The sequence below is a fragment of the Amia ocellicauda genome, chromosome 9 (assembly GCF_036373705.1).
Source record: "Amia ocellicauda isolate fAmiCal2 chromosome 9, fAmiCal2.hap1, whole genome shotgun sequence".
Taxonomy (NCBI): Eukaryota; Metazoa; Chordata; class Actinopteri; order Amiiformes; family Amiidae; genus Amia; species Amia ocellicauda.
This window is the reverse complement of record NC_089858.1, coordinates 20,054,493-20,073,748: the sequence shown is the minus strand read 5'-3', so window position 1 is coordinate 20,073,748 and position 19,256 is coordinate 20,054,493. Positions and strand designations below refer to the sequence as shown.

Here is a 19,256-nt window from a genome sequence, read left to right as displayed (position 1 = left end):
TACAGTGAGGGGAAAAAAGGATTTGATCCCCTGCTGATTTTGTACGTTTGCTCACTGACAAATAAAGGATCAGTCTATAATTTTAATGGTAGGTGTATTTTAACAGTGAGAGACAGAATAACAACAAAAAAATCCAGAAAAACACATTTCAAAAAAGTTATAAATTGATTTGCATGTTAATGAGGGAAATAAGTATTTTACCCCTTCGACTTAGTACTTGTTGGCAAAACCCTTGTTGGCAATCACAGAGGTCAGACGTTTCTTGTAGTTGGCCACCAGGTTTGCACACATCTCAGGAGGGATTTTGTCCCACTCCTCTTTGCAGATCCTCTCCAAGTCAGGTTTCGAGGCTAACGTTTGGCAACTCAAACCTTCAGCTCCCTCCACAGATTTTCTATGGGATTACGGTCTGGAGACTGGCTAGGCCACTCCAGGACCTTAATGTGCTTCTTCTTGAGCCACTCCTTTGTTGCCTTGGCTGTGTGATTTGGGTCATTGTCATGCTGGAATACCCATCCACAACCCATTTTCAATGCCCTGGCTGAGGGAAGGAGGTTCTCACCCAAGATTTGACGGTACATGGCCCCGTCCATCGTCCCTTTGATGCGGTGCAGTTGTCCTGTCCCCTTAGCAGAAAAACACCCCCAAAGCATAATGTTTCCACCTCCATGTTTGACGGTGGGGATAGTGTTCTTGGGGTCATTCCTCCTCCTCCAAACATGGCGAGTTGAGTTGATGCCAAAGAGCTCGATTTTGGTCTCATCTGACCACAACACTTTCACCCAGTTCTCCTCTGAATCATTCAGATGTTGGCAAACTTCAGACGGGCCTGTACATGTGCTTTCTTGAGCAGGGGGACCTTGCGGGCGCTTCAGGATTTCAGTCCTTCACGGCATAGTGTGTTACCAATTGTTTTCTTGGTGACTATGGTCTCGGCTGCCTTGAGATCATTAACAAGATCCTCCTGTGTAGTTCTGAGCTGATTCCTCACCGTTCTCATGATCATTGAAACTCCACGAGGTGAGATCTTGCATGGAGCCCCAGACCGAGGTTTCTTCCATTTGCGAATAATCGCACCAACTGTTGTCACCTTCTCACCAAGCTGCTTGGCCATGGTCTTGTAGCCCATTCCAGCCTTGTGTAGGTCTACAATCTTGTCCCTGACATCCTTGGACAGCTCTTTGGTCTTGGCCATGGTGGAGAGTTTGGAATCTGATTGATTGATTGCTTCTGTGGACAGGTGTCTTTTATACAGGTACGAGCTGAGATTAGGAGCACTCCCTTTAAGAGAGTGCTCCTAATCTCAGCTCGTTACCTGTATAAAAGACACCTGGGAGCCAGAAATCTTGCTGATTGATAGGGGATCAATTACTTGTTTCACTCATTAACATGCAAATCAATGTATAACTTTTTTGAAATGCGTTTTTCTGGATTTTTTTGTTATTCTGTCTCTCATATTCTGTCTCTCACTGTTAAAATACACCTACCATTAAAATTTTAGACTGATAATTTCTTTGTCAGTGGGCAAACGTACAAAATCAGCAGGGGATCAAATACTTTTTTCCCCTCACTGTATGTATATGTGTGTGTGTAATCCTCTGCCATATGATCAATAACAGCATAGATGATAAACAAATACAATATTGTAATGAAAATACACCTGTCTCTAGGACAAATACAAGGCAGTAATTACTTGTCTAACCTAAATCACCCAGCGCCAGATGTTGCTAAAATAATGTTAGACATAGACAAATTACTAGATAGTTTTAGGCAGCACACAAATAGACATTTTAATCATCTTTTCCTTGACCCTATTATAAGTCATTGAAATGTGAGTGAAGTACGCAAAAACTAATTGTAAAGATATTGTAGGTATCAAGTAATCTTTGCTTTTCCCAGCCTGTTTCAGACATAAGAAGGATTACATTTTGATCATTTTTCTAATTCACATTTTTTCCCCCAGTAATGTGCTGTTCATCTTTTTTTATTTCCTTGTCTGCTTTCAGATGTAAAAAATGCACTTGATGACTTATACAAAGTAGTGAAGAATTTTGAAACCAGAGTTGGATTCACAGAAGACCTTGAAAAACTGTCTGGTGTAAGTTACAGTAACTCAATAATAAGCCTTTCATAAGAATCCCACTTGTGACAGCTTAGCACCCAATAGAGTAATCAACTTCTTTTTTTTCCTGACTTGTGATATTTGAATAACTCTTGGAAAATTATACTTAGGTTACACAAACACTGCGCTTATCCTGTTTTAAAAGACAGGATAATAAGTCAGGATGTATTTGCACAGTGTAATGTGTATGTGCTAACAGACAGTTGAGAATAAAATACTTCTAATGGCCATTTGACTCCAGCAAGATTACTTTTTGATTTCAAGAAATTCAGTTTTTATCGCACAATAGTATAATTAGGGGAATCATTTTCTAGGTATCTATAGAAAGTCGGGACTATTTGCAGCCTATTGTTTGTTTTGAAGTTATGAAAAAAATCTGGTTTTTATAAAGCAAATAGCCTCTCACGGTGGTTTCTGTAACCTTCTCTTCCTAATTAGGCAAAGGCAGAATTTGTGGACATAAGAGAAGATGTTGAAAATGAAGATATCCTTACCAAAGGTATTGTAACAGGCTTGTTGGTATCTCTTCATTATTTTAATATAGCTAACTGGATAGGAATGCAATTAACAGTAAAATTTCAATTTGTGGCTACAGATGCAAGTTATTCACAAGTGTATAACAAAATAAGGCAAAGTACTCTGATTAGAATTTATTACGTTGAGCCCTGTGTAATTTCAATTATGTGTGTCAATTTTGAAAATCGGCACAAATGAACTAATATGTTATTTGGTAATTTTTTTAAAGCATTTCACACTTTGTATTCAAAATAAGTTCAGTAACATGGGAGTTTTCAGACCATCAGCAAATATGTACAGATTCCTTCTCATTAGTTTTGAAAGCCTGTCTGTGATGAAGCTGACCATGAATATCTTTAACCAAGTAGATCATCTAAACTTTGCCTTGACCTTTTCCATTAGGTACTTAGTGCCGAGTAGTGTTGAGGTTCAGTCCCAGGATGCTTGGTATACTCATGCACAAGTCTAATGATTTGGCTTTGATTAACCCTTTCTAAAACCAAGAATATAGGGGAAATGTCAATATAAGTCAGGTCATTTGAAGACATAAACTTAATTTTACTTGTCAGAAATAGGCTTTAGATCTAAAAATGGCAATTTAAAGGCATTTTGCTGACTTATTTTCTTTTGAGCACTGATTAGTAACTCAGTTGTCAATGCTATGGTAATAAATGAGTTGAATAAACTGACTTTGGATTGAACCTATAACATTTATTTAAACTAGTCTAATATTGCTTGTCTGCATTTTTTTTTAAATGCAAGAGATTAATCAATAATTAATTTGTACCAAGTTTAGTGGCATAGGCAGAAAGCTGGGAACATTTTCCATAAATCTACACTTTCTTGCAAGTGCAATTTCTTGTAGTGAAACAAAACCTTGATTGTCATAACAGTATATAGTACTATACCTGTATTAGCAGAAACATTACATTTAAAATAAAAAAGCCATTAAGCTGTATATATAAACACAAAAAAGAACACATTGGTATCCTGTTAAAGGCCAAATAAACTGAATTTTGAAATTATAACTAGTATGTGAATGCAGCATATAACAAAATAATCTGCATAATGATACTTTGAAGTGTCTTGATCTATAGATAATTCCATCCTGTAGATTCCCTTCCTGAGGTCTTTTTGGTGGAAATAGTCAATCAGCAATTAATATTCTGTGAAGCACTTCATGAACAAAGTATGCATGTTGTTGATTATTTTCACTTAATTAGTCAAACTCCAGTAAACGGTGACTCTTTTGTAAATTTTCATCAGGAAAACAAAGATTGGCCCACAAGCCGAATTCCAAACCGAAAATCCAAGATTTTTTTGAGTCCAATGTTGAGGGTGAAGAAGGTGATTCCAAAGGCATGAGTAGCCTCCTGTCTGAAGAAGACCTCTGGGCCAGACTGGATGAACTTGAGGCACAAGAAGAACAGCTGGATCATCAAGATCGGTAAAGCGAAACTATGGACAAATACAGTCTCTAAAACGCTATATAACTGCAATCAGTGCTTTGCTCAGGATTTGTTACGTTGCATAATGAGGCATAAGGTTAAGGTATATTGAACATAAATCTGTCATGAGGATTGTATTGCCTGATAAGTAAATTGATTATACTTTTTTCTTTTGTGATTTCTCGCTATATAAATAAAACACCTGGCCTGTTACATCTATTTTAATTTTTTCTTGAAATATGAACAATTCAAGCTTTTTCCATTCTACACATTTTAGACTCCCTCTGCTGTTTGCCTGAGAGACAGCAGCAGTTGATAGGAAACTTGTTAAACACTGAAACAGAATTCTTTCAAAGAAACCTCTTTGAAAACTAAGGCTTTTCTACCTTCTAATACACATTGAATAATTCATCTGCACAATTATCAGAGTAGTAGAAAAAATGGTGATACAGAAAGCAGATCTTTAAAAGCTGTCTGATTAAAAAAAAAAACACCTAATAAGGCAAGTGGAATTGTGGATAGTAGCAATTAAACAGATGGAGATTGTTAAAGAGTTCACTGTTTATAAGCTCCTTTGATAACCTCATATACACTCCCGTCCCTAGAGTACTAGCTAACCTCTTCAAGCTTTACAAAGTGCTTCTCGACATAAGATGCTATATGCTGTTATTATCTATAGAGAGCAACTCAATTTGTTTACATGTGAGTTGCAAACAACCTGTCAGTTATTTGCTCCATTTTTATTTCCCTGTCTTAGAATGTCTGACAATGCAGACACAAATGGTGAAGACACAACCTCTTCCTCTGAGGAAGAGAAGGACTGTCACAGCGGGAATTTGTCCAACGGCCTGCACGAAAAGGAGATTTGGCCTCCAGTGACTCAGGGAGACTCTCGGCTGATCACCTGCCAGGTTAATGGCACAGGGCAGCCTAACAGTGATGATGAGGATGAGGGGAGCTTTGTGCCGACAATTTACTTCTCGCATACTGTGGAGTTAAAAAGGGTGGGTCTGCTTGCATATGTCTTGGATCTGTATCCAAACGTGTTATATAAAGCCTTTCAGTATCATGTTTTATGTAATATGCACTAGGAGATGTGTAATATGTTGTCTGACTATGGTAAGTAATGTGCTATTGAGATCTGGTTTATGATTCTGGCACTGTTCTGGACGTCACATGGCTTCATTGTTACTTGCGAAGAAGGTTCAGCTCTGATTATATTTTCATAGACATTCAAGTTTTTTCAATTTAGAAAAGTGCACACAATCTGAAATGTTGATTGTCTAACATCTATCATGTGCATGCTGCATTATTTTAATGATGCATCTGTTCATGTCACATTATTTGGACACATGGCAACCTTAAGCAGCCTTGGCTTTGATGTCATCACACAGCTATGTGCTGGGCACCACAACAGTGAGACTGAACTGGTGGTGTGGTTGGTTTTAATGTTGTTGCCTAATGATCTGGCTTACTTCTAAAGGTAAACGATAATTTGCTTTAAGTGGAGCCTTTAGGCAAAAAGCCTTCTAGGGTTTAGTGCTTTTTTAATTACCATGCTTTTGACAAGTGCTGGACAAATTCATTTTAAATGTATTTATATGTAAACGCATCACATCACTCCAGTTCTTATTTGAGTTGCATGATATGTCCATCCCTTTTATCCCTGTATTCCTCAAGTTCGCTTGCTTCAGGAGTTTCTTTAAACAGAGAGGAAAATCTGATTGAATAAGGTTCTGACAAGGATCAGTAGCCACTGAATTGGTGTTGTAGGACATAAACATTATAGATACTTTTATTAACAGACTATTCTCTGGGTTCGTAAAAGATATTTTAGCCTGTTAAAATCCTTCGCATTAAATTATGTATTAATGTATATAATGAATATATCTTTACTAGAACACAAATGGAAAGACTTAGTTATTTAAAAGGTACTTTTTTCTGATCAGATTGCTTATTTTAGAAACTATAAGTTGTACTGTAAATCCTAGTTTTCCAATCAATAGGGATTTCACCCCTGCAAGACCTGACTCAAGTGCGGTTCTCTTTTTTGGGATGCAGGTCAGGATAAACACGGGGAAGAACACAATGTTGAAATTCAGTGAGAGGAAAGAGGAGGCCAAGCGAAAAAGGAAAAACAGCAACGGCAATGGCCATTCAGTCCATGATCTCCCCAAGATCAAAACGCCCGCAGACATTTACAGGTAATTTAATTTAATAGGTAATTTCCCTATATTACCAGCATATTCAGTACACACATCTTGGATGGAAGAGATCAAGATTAAGTGAAGGAGCCATTCGATCTTCGAGATGCTGCTCTGGTATTGCTAGTGTTCAATACTTTGGCGTAGTGGTCTAATCCTCTGCTCGGAGTGCATGCTATGCCTCTACAGGTTGGTGCAGGCTGGTCTCCTGTGCCACGGTGCCATTGCCAGTTTGGCTGGGAGCTCAAGGAGTGTGGCACATGATTGCCCGAGCACCACTGAGGGAGGCATGGTGAAAGCCGCCTGAGGTTAACAGCTCTCCGTTGTCAGGCCACCCCCGTAGCCTCAGAGGCCCCTGCAGGTTCATAGTGCTAAGCTGTTTGGTCTGCATCAAATCCTCCAACTGATGTGATAAACGGGCATTGGGCATTCTGGGCTTTCAGTGCGCAAAATAGTGGGTGCTTTGACGGCACACAGGTCAGAGGATGCTAACTTTGTCTGAGTGGAGCTTTTAGTGCAGAGACAAGTTTAACAACTGTGGAGTCCAAATTTATGGGGGGTATAATTGTAAATTATATCTAAATGATCCAAATTAAGAGAAAAAATCACATGATGCTGTGAGAATATTCTGACAGGTGGGAATGTGTCTAGGGGGGTTAATGGCAAGTGAGTTGCTTTGGAAAGAGCTTTTTTAGCCCCCTTGTCCTACACTCACTCAGATAAGAAAGGTGTAGCCACTGGCAATAGTCTGTTTAGACTGATCGCACATAGGTTTTCAGAACCCTCTTGTTCTGTAAAGCAGCAAAGGAATAGACAGATGCTGTGATAACTTTCATCTTTGTGTTCTTTAGGGTAAATGCTTTTTGAAATTCTTTACCAGTGATAGTAGACATGGAAAAAAATAATGTTCTTTCCTTTGCATTTTACACCTTTTCAGTGAGTTTTTAGAACACTTTAGGGGCAGACAGTTGGAAGTTAAAGATAAGATTTCTTTCCCCACAGAGCTATGCTAAAACTCCTATTTTGTTTTCTCCATACACTGGTAAATACGTTGTCTTCACGTTTATTAATAACAAAATCTCACTTGCTATTCATATGCATCCCCTAATATATATATATATATATATATATATATATATATATATATAAAAAAAAAAAACTGTCTCATAGTGAGAACAATGTCACCTTTTTGTTAATTTAGGTTTGACAGTGGATGTAAACCCTAGAGGCAATGTCGAAGGTATTTTTGCCCATGTGCCTTTCTGTGTGGGAGTTTGCTATAATGTAATACAGGATGTATGTTTTATTACATTAAATGTACTCTGCATCAACATATAGAGAGTCAATTTATTGCTATAGTGTGGAACCTTTTATTTATGTATTTATCACCTTTTCCCACCTTTGTTTTAACTTACGGAGCATCATCAAGCTTGTGTAGGGCACTAGGAAAAATAAACATTTTGGAACCAAATAAGTGGAGAAACAAACAGTGAAAACTGGTGAATCTGCAGATCTCATTAAGGAAAATAAATAAAGGCAGTGAAAATTACACAACTAATCATCTCTCTTTATTTCATTATTAAATCAGGTTAAAATATTTTCTACCTGTATTTTGATATCTAAACAAAAAGAAAAAAAGAAACATTTCATTGAAAGTGTTTTATTTTCTTCAGAGTCCAGTCCCCCCTCATCAGCCATCTTTGATTTACCATTTAACTGGCTCCTAAACACAGCTGCCTTTTTACTTGTTGTTTTTGGCACCACTCTTGTTTTCTGTAGTTAGCTTAAAAGGCACACAACATGAAAAGCTGAAATGCAGATGATATTAACATTACAACCCTGTAAATGTTGTGCCTGAAGAAGGCTTGATTCTGCGTTTGTAGTTCAGTGTTCTACTCCTTCATAAAGACATAAGGTTGCAGAGCTGGAACTGAACATGTTCCAGTTTCTTTCCACTCTGTTCCAGTTCTGACCTGAACAGGTGCTGAATTTGACCTTCTGGTGAATTTATAAGCTCTATGAAACAGGTTTTTTTTTTTACAAAGCACTATTATTCTATCACTTGGGTGTCATTCTTAAGAAAATCATGGCAGAGAGACTAGCCAAATTCAGAGGCTGGAGTGGGGGAGTGTTTCCCCCAGTTAGTCTTCGTTCAAGTGTGTGAATGTGTGTGTGCGTATAGTTTATCTTCAAACGACCGTAGACAAGCCTTGTAGACATTTGTTTTATCTATAAATAGTTTGGTCAACATTTCTCACAGACCTTTGTGTTCAGTTCATAAATTTAATAAGTTCTACCAAAACTAAAAGGAAATATTAATGTTGGCCTTTTTACCTGTTAAGTATAATTAGTTTGGCAGAAGGTTGTGCATTGTAACAGGGTCAGCAGCGTCTGGCTTTGAGAACAGAGTAACCAAGGAAATGGATGCATTTGCCTCATCACCAGCCTCCCAGCTGGCTGCTGCTCGGAAGCCAGTTTTGGCAAGCGTTGGTCATGAGGGAGCTTGCATCTGTGCAGCCTTGCCTCTCAGCTGGAGGGGAGCATGGAGCTCCTTCCATCCCAGCGTTAGGTCTTAAAGGGGACCCACCCACTGGCATTGCTCTTTTTAATTACACAGCTCTCCAAAAAACAGCATATAAATATACGTAGATTTGCACTTATAGCAAGCAGTATGACTGCCCCACCCCTCTTATCTATACTGCAGTATTAATAAGTACTTAAGCATACATTTTTGTCTATTGTAATCGTTGCAATTATGGATTTTATATACATTTCAGCACAATATATATACACTTATTTTTATTATTCATTTATTTTTGAAAGATTCTGTACATTATTATTATTATTAAGGTCCAGTGTTGTGGTTTCAGGGTGTTCGTGGATGTTGTAAATGGGGAGCTTGTCCCTCGAAAGTCCATCCTGAAGTCTCGGAGCCGAGAGAACAGCGTCTGCAGCGACACGAGCGAGAGCAGCACGGCGGATTTTGATGACCGCCGAGGGTTCAGCCGTAGCATGAGCCATGATGAGGCCACACACAGTGACACCAGCGAAGGGATCCTGGAAGAGGAGAGCTCCCCCAGCAAACCTCTGCCCCTGCCAGGGCTCTTCGAAGTGAGACATTCCTCAGTTTCATCAATAGAGCTGTGGCAGGAATGCCAGTGCATTAATTAAGACTTTAAAAAATGTATCTAGTTTTTCAAAAGCAAATGAATAAGAATTTTGTATTAATAAATACATTAACAAAAATCCTAAATACACTTCACAGATTTTAGTTACCACACGGTATAACCATCCTTTTCCTCTTTTTCTTCTCATATTGTTCTTGTTGTAAATGTTTTCTATCAGTTCAGTTTTGATTCCAATGCAAGTCTGACATTAATGAAAGGCAGATGGAAACACATTTACTAGAGGCCTATGATAAGATACATAACGGATCCAAAGCCTTGTTTGATAACTGCTTATGGAAAGAATGAAAAAGGGAGGGTTGGGATGCCAAATGAAACAGAACATCACAAGAACATGAAGACTTTTTGACCCATTTATAAAACTGAGATAAAAAAAATATATTAAAAAAAAACGTGATTGCAAACATTTGGAAAGTAGTATGTCGTGGTCTCTCTCTATTTACCTTGTATTTTTTTTTGTTGGTATGCATAATGCAGGTTGATGTAGAAAATGCATGTATGTTTGTTTCCTTTTAGGCATTTTCTGGGACAGTGGTGGAAAAGGACCCCATGTTGCCGTCAATGATTCCTCACCTGACTATTGTTCCCCCGGCCCTCCCCACGATTCCTGAGCGGAAATCTGAGGAGCTGGTCCCTGAAGCTCTGACAGAGCCTACTAAGAGGGTCTCGAAGTTCAAAGCTGCCAGGTTGCAGCAGCAGAAATAACTATTACATGGGCTCAAGCCATTTTTAGGTTTAATTTTTACTGTAACACTTTAAGATGAGCAGGTAACATCTGTCTGCACTTTTTTTTTTTCTTTTTCTTTCCCCTTCTGTTTGATCATATCTTTTTTATTATCATATTTTCACAGGTTCGCTTTCTGCTTCTACAGATATGCTATTTTTGTTAGAGCCAGCTGCAATGTTTAAAAGAAGGGTGTTACCCTTGCACTTTCATCATCGTGACACTGTACCTTGTATTCAGGCTTTCATGAAACCGCCAAATGAAAGTGTCATGGTGCAACTTCAGTGCAATCTTTGTACACTGAATATTATAATGCCTAGAATTCCAAGTAAATTTTTTGGTGTTGTAACTTTGGCAGCTCATCCTTAGGTTCACAAATGTGATTTAGTCTAGAATTCAGTTCTGTGACTCTCATTTATCAGCATTTATTTTCTGTGACAGCGTGGTGCTTGTACCCAGAGGTTTAAGACCAAAAGATGAACTTGTTGCTGGTTTGTCATTTTTCAGTCGGTGTGCATGGTTTGTGTAGTCAGTCAGTCTCATGTTGATCTCATATTGACTGAATAATCCTTTTAACTGTGAATCGCTGATTGGCTTGAGTTAATTTGCTGGCCTTTTTCAAAGCAATGCTAAAATGTAATTGATATGATTTTCTCACATGCTTTTTTCTGTTTCAGCATAGGTCTGAGAAAATGCAAAGTTTGATCTTCATACATTTAATACATTTATTTTTTTTGTTTATTTTTTTGTGCCTGTTCCTGTAATTTCCATCGACCACAGTCTGTGGCTTATTACGGCTTAAAATAAAAGAAACCATGTTAGTCAAATGCTATGTCTTGAAATAACTAAATAAATGAACTTTCTCAAAGACTTACTGGGTGTTCTTAGCTTTTTATTTATTTTGTTTTAACTGTTTAAGTTAATTTAAGTTGAAGTCATTCCTCTCATTCCATGATATGTTTATGCCTTGTTTATGGTTTGTTGAATAGAGGTAGTTTGTTGGGTGATCAAGAACTGTTCATGAAATCCATATAGTTCTGCTGTATTTTAAGATTTTAAAAATAGCATTGCTTTGGCAAATGAGGGGGAACATACTATTTAAGATCTACATCTGTTTAAACTCAAATGTGACATCTATAGTGCTTAACCGACTGCTGATTTTGAAATTGTAAAAGAAACGTTATCATAGGAGAACATGATTTGGAATCCTATTGTAATACAGGTGGTTTTTAGGTTTATTAATTTATGATTTATACCTTAAAGTGGATGTTTTTTTTGTTTTTGTCATCTGATTTGTGCATTTTCTTCCCCTTACATATCGCTGTGTGTATAATATATATATATATATATATATATATATATATATATATATATATATTTTTCAGGAAGTACAGACTGTTAGAACATGTTATTTACCCGATTTTGAAATCTATGTTTGATTAATGTTAAAAAAGCGTGCATGTGCTTTATTTGTACAAAGTACACAAGGTAATCACAGTAATAGCAGACTCACTTAAGGACCCTAGGGTGTTTTGCCCCATTCAGTTCAGAAACAGCTTGAAACCAAATACCTGCCCAGGTGAAAAGTGCTGCACCAATGCTCCAATGTCTTTTTTGACAAGGGATTTGTTTGCTGGGTTGACCTCCCTTTCCCTTGGAACTAATCTTATGATTCATCGTTCACATCAGGCCGTATGTCTTCGACTTAGCTGTTTCTTGGAGATCAATCATTTTTGCAGTACAGTGGCTGAATTGTTTGAGCAGGGGCCATTAGAGAGAACTGTTTGGAAGTGTTTTTGTGAACCTAAGCCTCCTTAAAGGTCAAAGAAAGAAGAGAAAAAAACATTCAAAAATTGCTGGAGTAAGTATGAGGCGTTGTCAGTATCAAATACCGTGGAGCTCTGTTTCCACTGCCCCTTTGTTACTGTGAATACTTAATCAGCTCTCGTTGAGCTCAAAATTTCAAATAGATAATTTCCACTGTCTGACAAACTGGTCTGAAATATGCGAAGAGGAGATGTTGAGCTGAAGCGTCTGTTTGCATGTTTTTAAACACGGATGACTCTTGGCAATATTTGTGTGTATGTGTGTATTTAAATTGGTTGTGCTTACATTAATTTTGTTTAAGAATGTAAACTCAAATATAAAGTAAGTGTATAAATGAGATCTGTCAACTTAATGACTGAAAGGCTTAAAACTGAGTGCTAAATATCTTGGTGTAATACAGATTTAGACCAACGCTTTCTAGTGTAGTCTCACCTCACCTTGTTTCTCTTTGTAGAAATGAACTTTAATAGAGATTTGTCATTTTATGATGTGTGCTAAAACCTATAATATGGAGTTAAGTACTTACTAACTTCAAGCTTAAATCATGGTTACTAATTTTAAATGTAATTTAATGAGATTTTCAGAAATTAAGTCAATTTTCATCGAATGTGATGTGTGCCAAAATATTCCTCGTGTAATACAGCAACTGGGGGGGAAATTAATGGTTATTTTTGGTGATTAATGTAATACTAAATCTGGGAAAAATAGCACAGTGCTTATTACAGAACAGGAAAGAGTTAATCTGTTCTGAAGCCATTCCTTGTTAGGTTTGCGTTTGCTTATGTTCTTTCTTATTCGAGGTGGAACACGCGTTTGTGAGATGATCATTTGGGCTTACACCCTGTACTTTGTTCTTTGGATGTAAACAGTAATTATTTAGCTAGTAAATTTCTGATTAAAAAGCAAACCCAAACAGTTGTAACTGATTCTCATCCCTGACGTTGTGGAGTGATCAGGGAATGATTCAGGACAGCACTGATGATTTTGCTATGTTTTGCAGATCACAGAAATGACATCTGGTGTGAACATTTAGTCATTGATTTGGCAAACCAGCGTTGCCAAAGGTAATCCTGGTGAGTGTACAGAATTTGTGTGGGGGAAAAAAAGGATTTAGCCATACAGCTGAGAATGCAACTTAGGAGTGTGGCTCAGGACAGCGGTGGGAGAATATCCTTAAGCTGAAACTCGCGGCCCTTGTAAAAAAAAAAGAGAGAGAAAAAAAGGAAATGTTTACATGTGATAACTGGTTTAAGGCACAGCAGTTTGCCAGTAATTGGGAAAACTGGCACAGTGGTTAAGACCTCTGTTATACACTCGTCTCAGATCAAAAATGCTTTCCATTTTAGAAAAGAAAGCAGAATTAAAATCAGCTGTATTTAGTTGATTTAAGGCAATTTTCTGTTACAATGGGCCACATTTAAACCCGCAGTAACCTCATGATACGTGTCTTTTTGCCAATTCCTGCTGCGCTGTCCAAATCCAATCCACTAAATCATTTGTAAAGTTGAAATGTATAAATATCTTCTAGTTGCTCAGAAGTACTTTGTCTCTCATAATAGAGGCGAAGGCAAAACTTTATTGTATGCATTTCTAATGCAATGAAGATGAAACCTGCTTTGGTAATTATCCTATTTCCTTTGGCTGGTGTTTAAGTTATCGAATGAGCAAGTTCATTTATTTGTTACTTTAGTTTCAACAGAAGAAAAAGGTTGCTTCACTAGCACTTATTGCATCGATTATTCTTAATCTTGTGCTGTAGTATTTTTAAGTGCAGTATTTTCCATAAAAATAATATGTTTTCTAAAGAAAATAGAATAACATATAACCTAACATGTTGTATTTTTAAAATACTTAAAAATAAATATGGGAATTAAGTTCCATAAATATTAATTGGAATTAACATCGTTATTTTATTTCCACAGAACAAATGTATGTATTTTACAATTTTGACAAAAACTGTCAAAATAATAATAGTGGTTATTCACAGCCGAGTCGATTCATTCTGGTTGCTTCGGCAAAGCATCGTACTTGACTGAGAAAACCTCCGGTCTACAAATTCAACAACCTCCCAGTAGATGGCAGCAGTGAGCAGCAGCTCCAACAGAAGGCTGCCAGTCAGTGATTATAATTTATGATCCATTTCTATTATAGGTGGGGTGTGCAGAGATAGTTACAGTAATAATTACCAGGACTGAAGTGTTTCCTAGGCAACCAATTTTTTTGCTTCATTCATGCTCTTGCTGCGAGTGTGCCTGTAAAGCATGACATTGCTGTATTGGGAGGGCTGCTGCCCTGCTGCTGCTCCAGGTTGAGGTTAGTAACAGCATCATAAGGTGCATTCAAGCATAAAAGGCTCAGGCTGGGATAAAAGCACACCCAGACACTATCAATTGGCCTTTTCACTCCGCTGTTTTACTTTTAAGTAACACTGTTGTCAAACTGTAATGTCCCTTTTTTTCTTTTTTTGGGTTCTTTCTGAAAGTTGTGTGATAGGTTTTAAGCTGTAAAGTTTATATTTGTTTTTTGTTAATGACAGTAGGGGAAAAAAAAAGGAAATGGCAGATTTTGGAAAATAATTAAGGATGACCTACAGAACACACCAAGATTTCCAGCACGATGCGTCTTGCCTAATTATACCCATTGAGCAATACACAGAAATATTTCTGTATAGCGTGATTTGGTTGTGAATGTCAAGCTTTTGTGCAACTGATTTGGCACCCACTTAAATCTCTCTGGAATGTTTTACTGCAATTACCATATAATGCTGCTAATTTTTGTAATAAAAAATCCTGTTCATACTAAGGGTAGTTTTGTTTAGGCAAAACAATACAATACACAGTACGACATGAGCAAGGAAACCAGCATGCTTGCATTAAAGCATTAATTTGCCTTTTAAGAAAGCTTTGGAAATAGTGCAATTTGGAGAAAATATAATCTAAGCAGGACCCTTTTCTCAGCGGTTCTCTGCACTTTGTTAGAATTTAATAACTGAAGGCATATGAGCAGGGATGAATGTGACCTAACCACCGAGCATTAAGGAATCAGCCATGTGCCAGAAAGAACAAATCAGAAACAAAGTACCTTCACCAAATTCTGTCATGATGGCTTGTATTAGCCTTAAGTAGTAGTAGATGAGAAACATAATATTTAATGTAGAGTTAAAACAAAAACTATCTTAAATGGGTTTTCTCTTCTCCCCATTTGTTAAAACCAGTTTCACTATGTGGTTGATTCCCATTTGTACCACAGCACTTATTGCAGTGGTCCCATCACTCTTAACACCTGATGCTTTTGCGAGAACGACCGTAAAGGCGTACACTTGAGACATTCTGGGGAAACTCCATAAAGGTCTGAAATAATAAAACGACACTCTCATGTTGTATTCTTCTGAAATGTCGGGTCAGCGCATCAACACTGGTGGTGGGTTTGTTCGATGCAGTGGAAATAATCAAATCTCTCACGTTATCATGCCAGACAAAGGCACAGTGTCTCTTATGTCTTCTCTTTCATAGCCTAGAAGAACCTGCTTTAATTGAACAGTCATCTGTCTGCCCTTTCTCCCAATACCTCTGGAATCGGCCATCCGATATTTCCAGCTTTTCCCTCTGCTTCTGGTGCCATCTGTTTCTTGTGCAGCGACCAGTACCTTCGCTGTCTTCCCTCTTTGCTTTGGGTTCTGTTTGTTTCTCGAATTTGCTATAGGCTGGTCCCTTTAAGAGCACTGCAACTAAAGCATAATGTCATTAATCTGTACAAACTTGGTGTGACAGAGGCGGGAGGCTTTGCAGATTGATGACATTTTATTGTTATTGCAGTAGTACTGTTCACTGTTAGGCAGTTCTGTTAACATTTTTACGTCTTCACACTTGGCAATAAACAAAAATGGCAAATTGAACATATTGCAAGCTGATCACAAGAAAAATAACCAATAAGTGGGAAAATAGTTATTTTTATTCCCTTGTTGTTGTTGTTGTTATTTTAATGTTATTTGTACCATGTATTTTGTACCACTTGTTTTTTCAGTAGAGATGTATTAAATTGCTGGTGATTGAGTGCAATATGTTCTGCCTCTGCATATGTACAATATATGTAACATGGAGATGATAACGCATATGAAGTGTAAAGGTTTTAATCTATGCCTTAGCCAGCCTAATCCAAATAGTATAGAGAGATATACGAGAGGTGAAGCAATTAAAATAGCAGCAGGCTGGGATGTTTGTATTAATGGAAACTTCAAGCACTAAATACTGATGCTTTTGAATTTAGTTTATTTTTTCCAAATGACAATTTGTTTTTCAGCTTGGAATTTGTACATCTTGAGGTTAAAGACTTCTGTAAAGCATGGTTTCACAAGGTCAGAATCACAGCTCATTAGGCGAGAGGTGGGTCCCACACGTCCTATTCACACTAACCTTATTCTGTAATTACTAATTGTTTCCATTTAGTAGGTAATACAAAGTGCTTTGAAGATGAAACCTATTAAGAGTTTCTCTCAATACCTCAAAGGTGAGCACGTACCGCAGGGCTGTATTGTGTTGCCCATTGCCAGTTTCCCCTTTTCCTTGGGTTTTAGTCTGTTTCCCATCCTCACTCTACTTGTTAAGTGCGTTTCGTCAGAACAGATTGCATCTGTTGTTAAACAAATGTTAGCAGTTATGAGAATAATGAGTCTCGGATTCAGAACTACTTAGGATGTAAGATTTATTCACATCCTGCTTTCTCCTGACTGTCGGCAAATAAGTTCCATGTTATACCCTTCTACGATGAATAGTTAACTGCTCCTAAAAGGAGAACGCTGGAGTTTTTCGGGTTTCAGTGCTGGAGAGAGCTGTAGGTGGCTTGAGATGAATGAATTTACTCCCCCAGGTCTCCAGTCAGCCTCAGAAAAGGAGGAATGGGCATGGCAGTCTTTCCCGATTAATTATGATAGATGAAAGCATCCCACTTACACATACTTAGGGCTAAAAGTTTGCTAGAATTCTAGATATTACTGACCTAGAAAACCGCAATATTACTGTATATTCTGTTTTAGTAGCACCTTTGGGCAAATGATTGCATTATTCAAAATGTTTGCGCTCTAGGATAACCTGCTAGACATTATAGTTTTTATTTATTTTCATTTTCATATCAAGAAGAGGACAATCAAACCTAAAATATTTTTCCTTTTTTGTTTTGTTTCCTCATATCCAGGCATTAGAGATACGCTGACAGGTAGAACAATTCCTCGCCCTGTGGTTTGATGTAAAAAAAAAAAAAATGCAGAATGGAGGGTAAGCAGTCTATGCTGTATATAATTCTGTTTTGATTTTGTGTTGTTTCTTGTATTTTATTTCACTGGTACTACCCCATACTATACTATTTCCGCTTACCTTTTTTATTTTCCTGTCATGTTGTATTGTCATCACTTTCACGGCAATTGCAAAGTCTCGTCAATCAGAATTGGCAATGGTGTGGCAGTGACATTTGACCACCCAAATCTTGGCAATTTTCCACTGTTATGATGATGATAATGGATCCTGGATGATGACTTAAAACCGAGGTCTTTCTTGATCCTGGTGCTGACAGTCAATTTATTGTTATCATTGTGAATACAAAACAGCTCTTATCCACGTGGTGCTCTTCATCACAAGTGAGGGTCTGTAGTCGATTTGCTACAATGCTTCAACTGGACCAGGAATTATTGTCATTTCAAAATATTTCTCATCAGATTGCTTAGATACTCTGTCAGATCGGAGTGAAAATGTAAGGACAACGGCTGCATCAAGATCAGTATTAATCCATATTTACTTAATACTTATTGTGTACATACTCTTTTTGCTTACAGTTGGTCTGTGGTTTCAGCTTCTTTAAACATTATGATTTTCCTAAAAGAAACATCCTTACTTATGTCTGTCCTTTTTATATATGAGATTTCTCAAGTTTAGATCAAGTAAACCCTTACAATGCCTGAGTGAATGCTCTTACTGGAGTTTTATGAGTAAATTCCAAGAAAATCCCATCTGGCACTCGCCAGTGTTAGTAAGTCCCCTCAGTTTTTTATCAGATCAGTCAATATGCTGACAAAGTACAGTACTGGTGTGAAGCAGAAAGTAAATAACACTTTTAAGCCAATGAAAAAATAAATAAAAAATCTTAATGACAACAACTGAAGAAAAGTTTGGAGATATTCCAGTGGTTATAAGTGTGGGATCCAAGCCCTTTGAGAATGGGAAAGGGGACAAACCTGATAGGATTTCAGAAATCTATGAAGGGGATGATGGATGGCTGAAATAGGTTTGTCTCTGAGTTGATAAGCCATTTATTTTCATTTTCTTGATGTTTGGCTAAATCTGTAAGAGAGAAGGGTGTCCCCAGTCTTGTCCTGATAAAATTACACAAGCTCAATCCTCACCTACCGATCAACTTTTTTTTTTTTTATGTTACCAAGGGCAAATTACTCAAATGCTGGGAAAGCAAAAGCTGTATGAAAGTAAAATATTATTCATTCTCTGTCATGATTCTGTTCTTACTGGTGCATGTCCATTAAATATTGACAACCTGTTATCTGGAATTCTGCCTCAACATGAAAATAAAGGCAAAACAGTGGGAGGCATAAATATATGTAAGTAATTCAAAGTCAAGATTCTTCAAATTTTCAGTGTTAACAAAAATAATGGACAGGTGCCCGTTGAAAATTCAAACCTTGCTGTTAAATGGATGTCAATCGGAAATAAGTGTCTTTATATATTACCAGAAAAGAAGGGTGACTGATAGGGGGAAATTCCATCTTTACGTAAGGCTTGATTGGTGCATTATTATTTGAATGGAATGCAATATTCCGACGTACAATGGCATTCCGTAATTATTTTAACACCATAAATCAAGAGTCTCCTGTAACTGGCGATAAAAACACAAAGCAGGGTTCTTAATAAACTGAAGCGTACTTGGATAATTCGAGGGCAATCAGCCCCCATAGATAGCTGGAGGGTTAGTTTATGCTTTCTGATGGGATAAAAGCTTGTGGCCTGTTGAGGAAACCCCTAAATGCTAGTGTGAAACATGTTATGTCAATGGAACACACAGACTACTGTGAGCAGCGTTAAAAGAAGCCGTGACAGCAGCTTCTGTCAGGACTAGACATCCCCTGCAGCCAGTGCTTTAGTAGGATTCCAGTAAAGCTAATATTAAAAATTAGTATGCTGCTTTTAAGCACCCATAGGTGTATCATAAAAGCTTGGGAGATCAGCAGAG

General features: G+C 37.4%; 1 protein-coding gene across 1 annotated transcript in view; it reads left to right on the top strand.

The window, feature by feature from the left end:
- Positions 1–11,069, top strand: part of uri1 (URI1 prefoldin like chaperone) — a 30,220-nt gene extending 19,151 nt beyond the window's left edge. Inside the window, exons 5-11 of the mRNA XM_066713682.1 lie at positions 2,007–2,098; positions 2,561–2,621; positions 3,905–4,085; positions 4,844–5,090; positions 6,148–6,290; positions 9,161–9,401; positions 9,992–11,069. Coding sequence (XP_066569779.1) covers positions 2,007–2,098; positions 2,561–2,621; positions 3,905–4,085; positions 4,844–5,090; positions 6,148–6,290; positions 9,161–9,401; positions 9,992–10,180 — 1,154 coding nt within the window. The 3' untranslated portion in view covers positions 10,181–11,069. The remainder of the gene's footprint in view (positions 1–2,006; positions 2,099–2,560; positions 2,622–3,904; positions 4,086–4,843; positions 5,091–6,147; positions 6,291–9,160; positions 9,402–9,991) is intronic.
- The last annotated feature ends 8,187 nt before the right edge of the window (positions 11,070–19,256 follow it).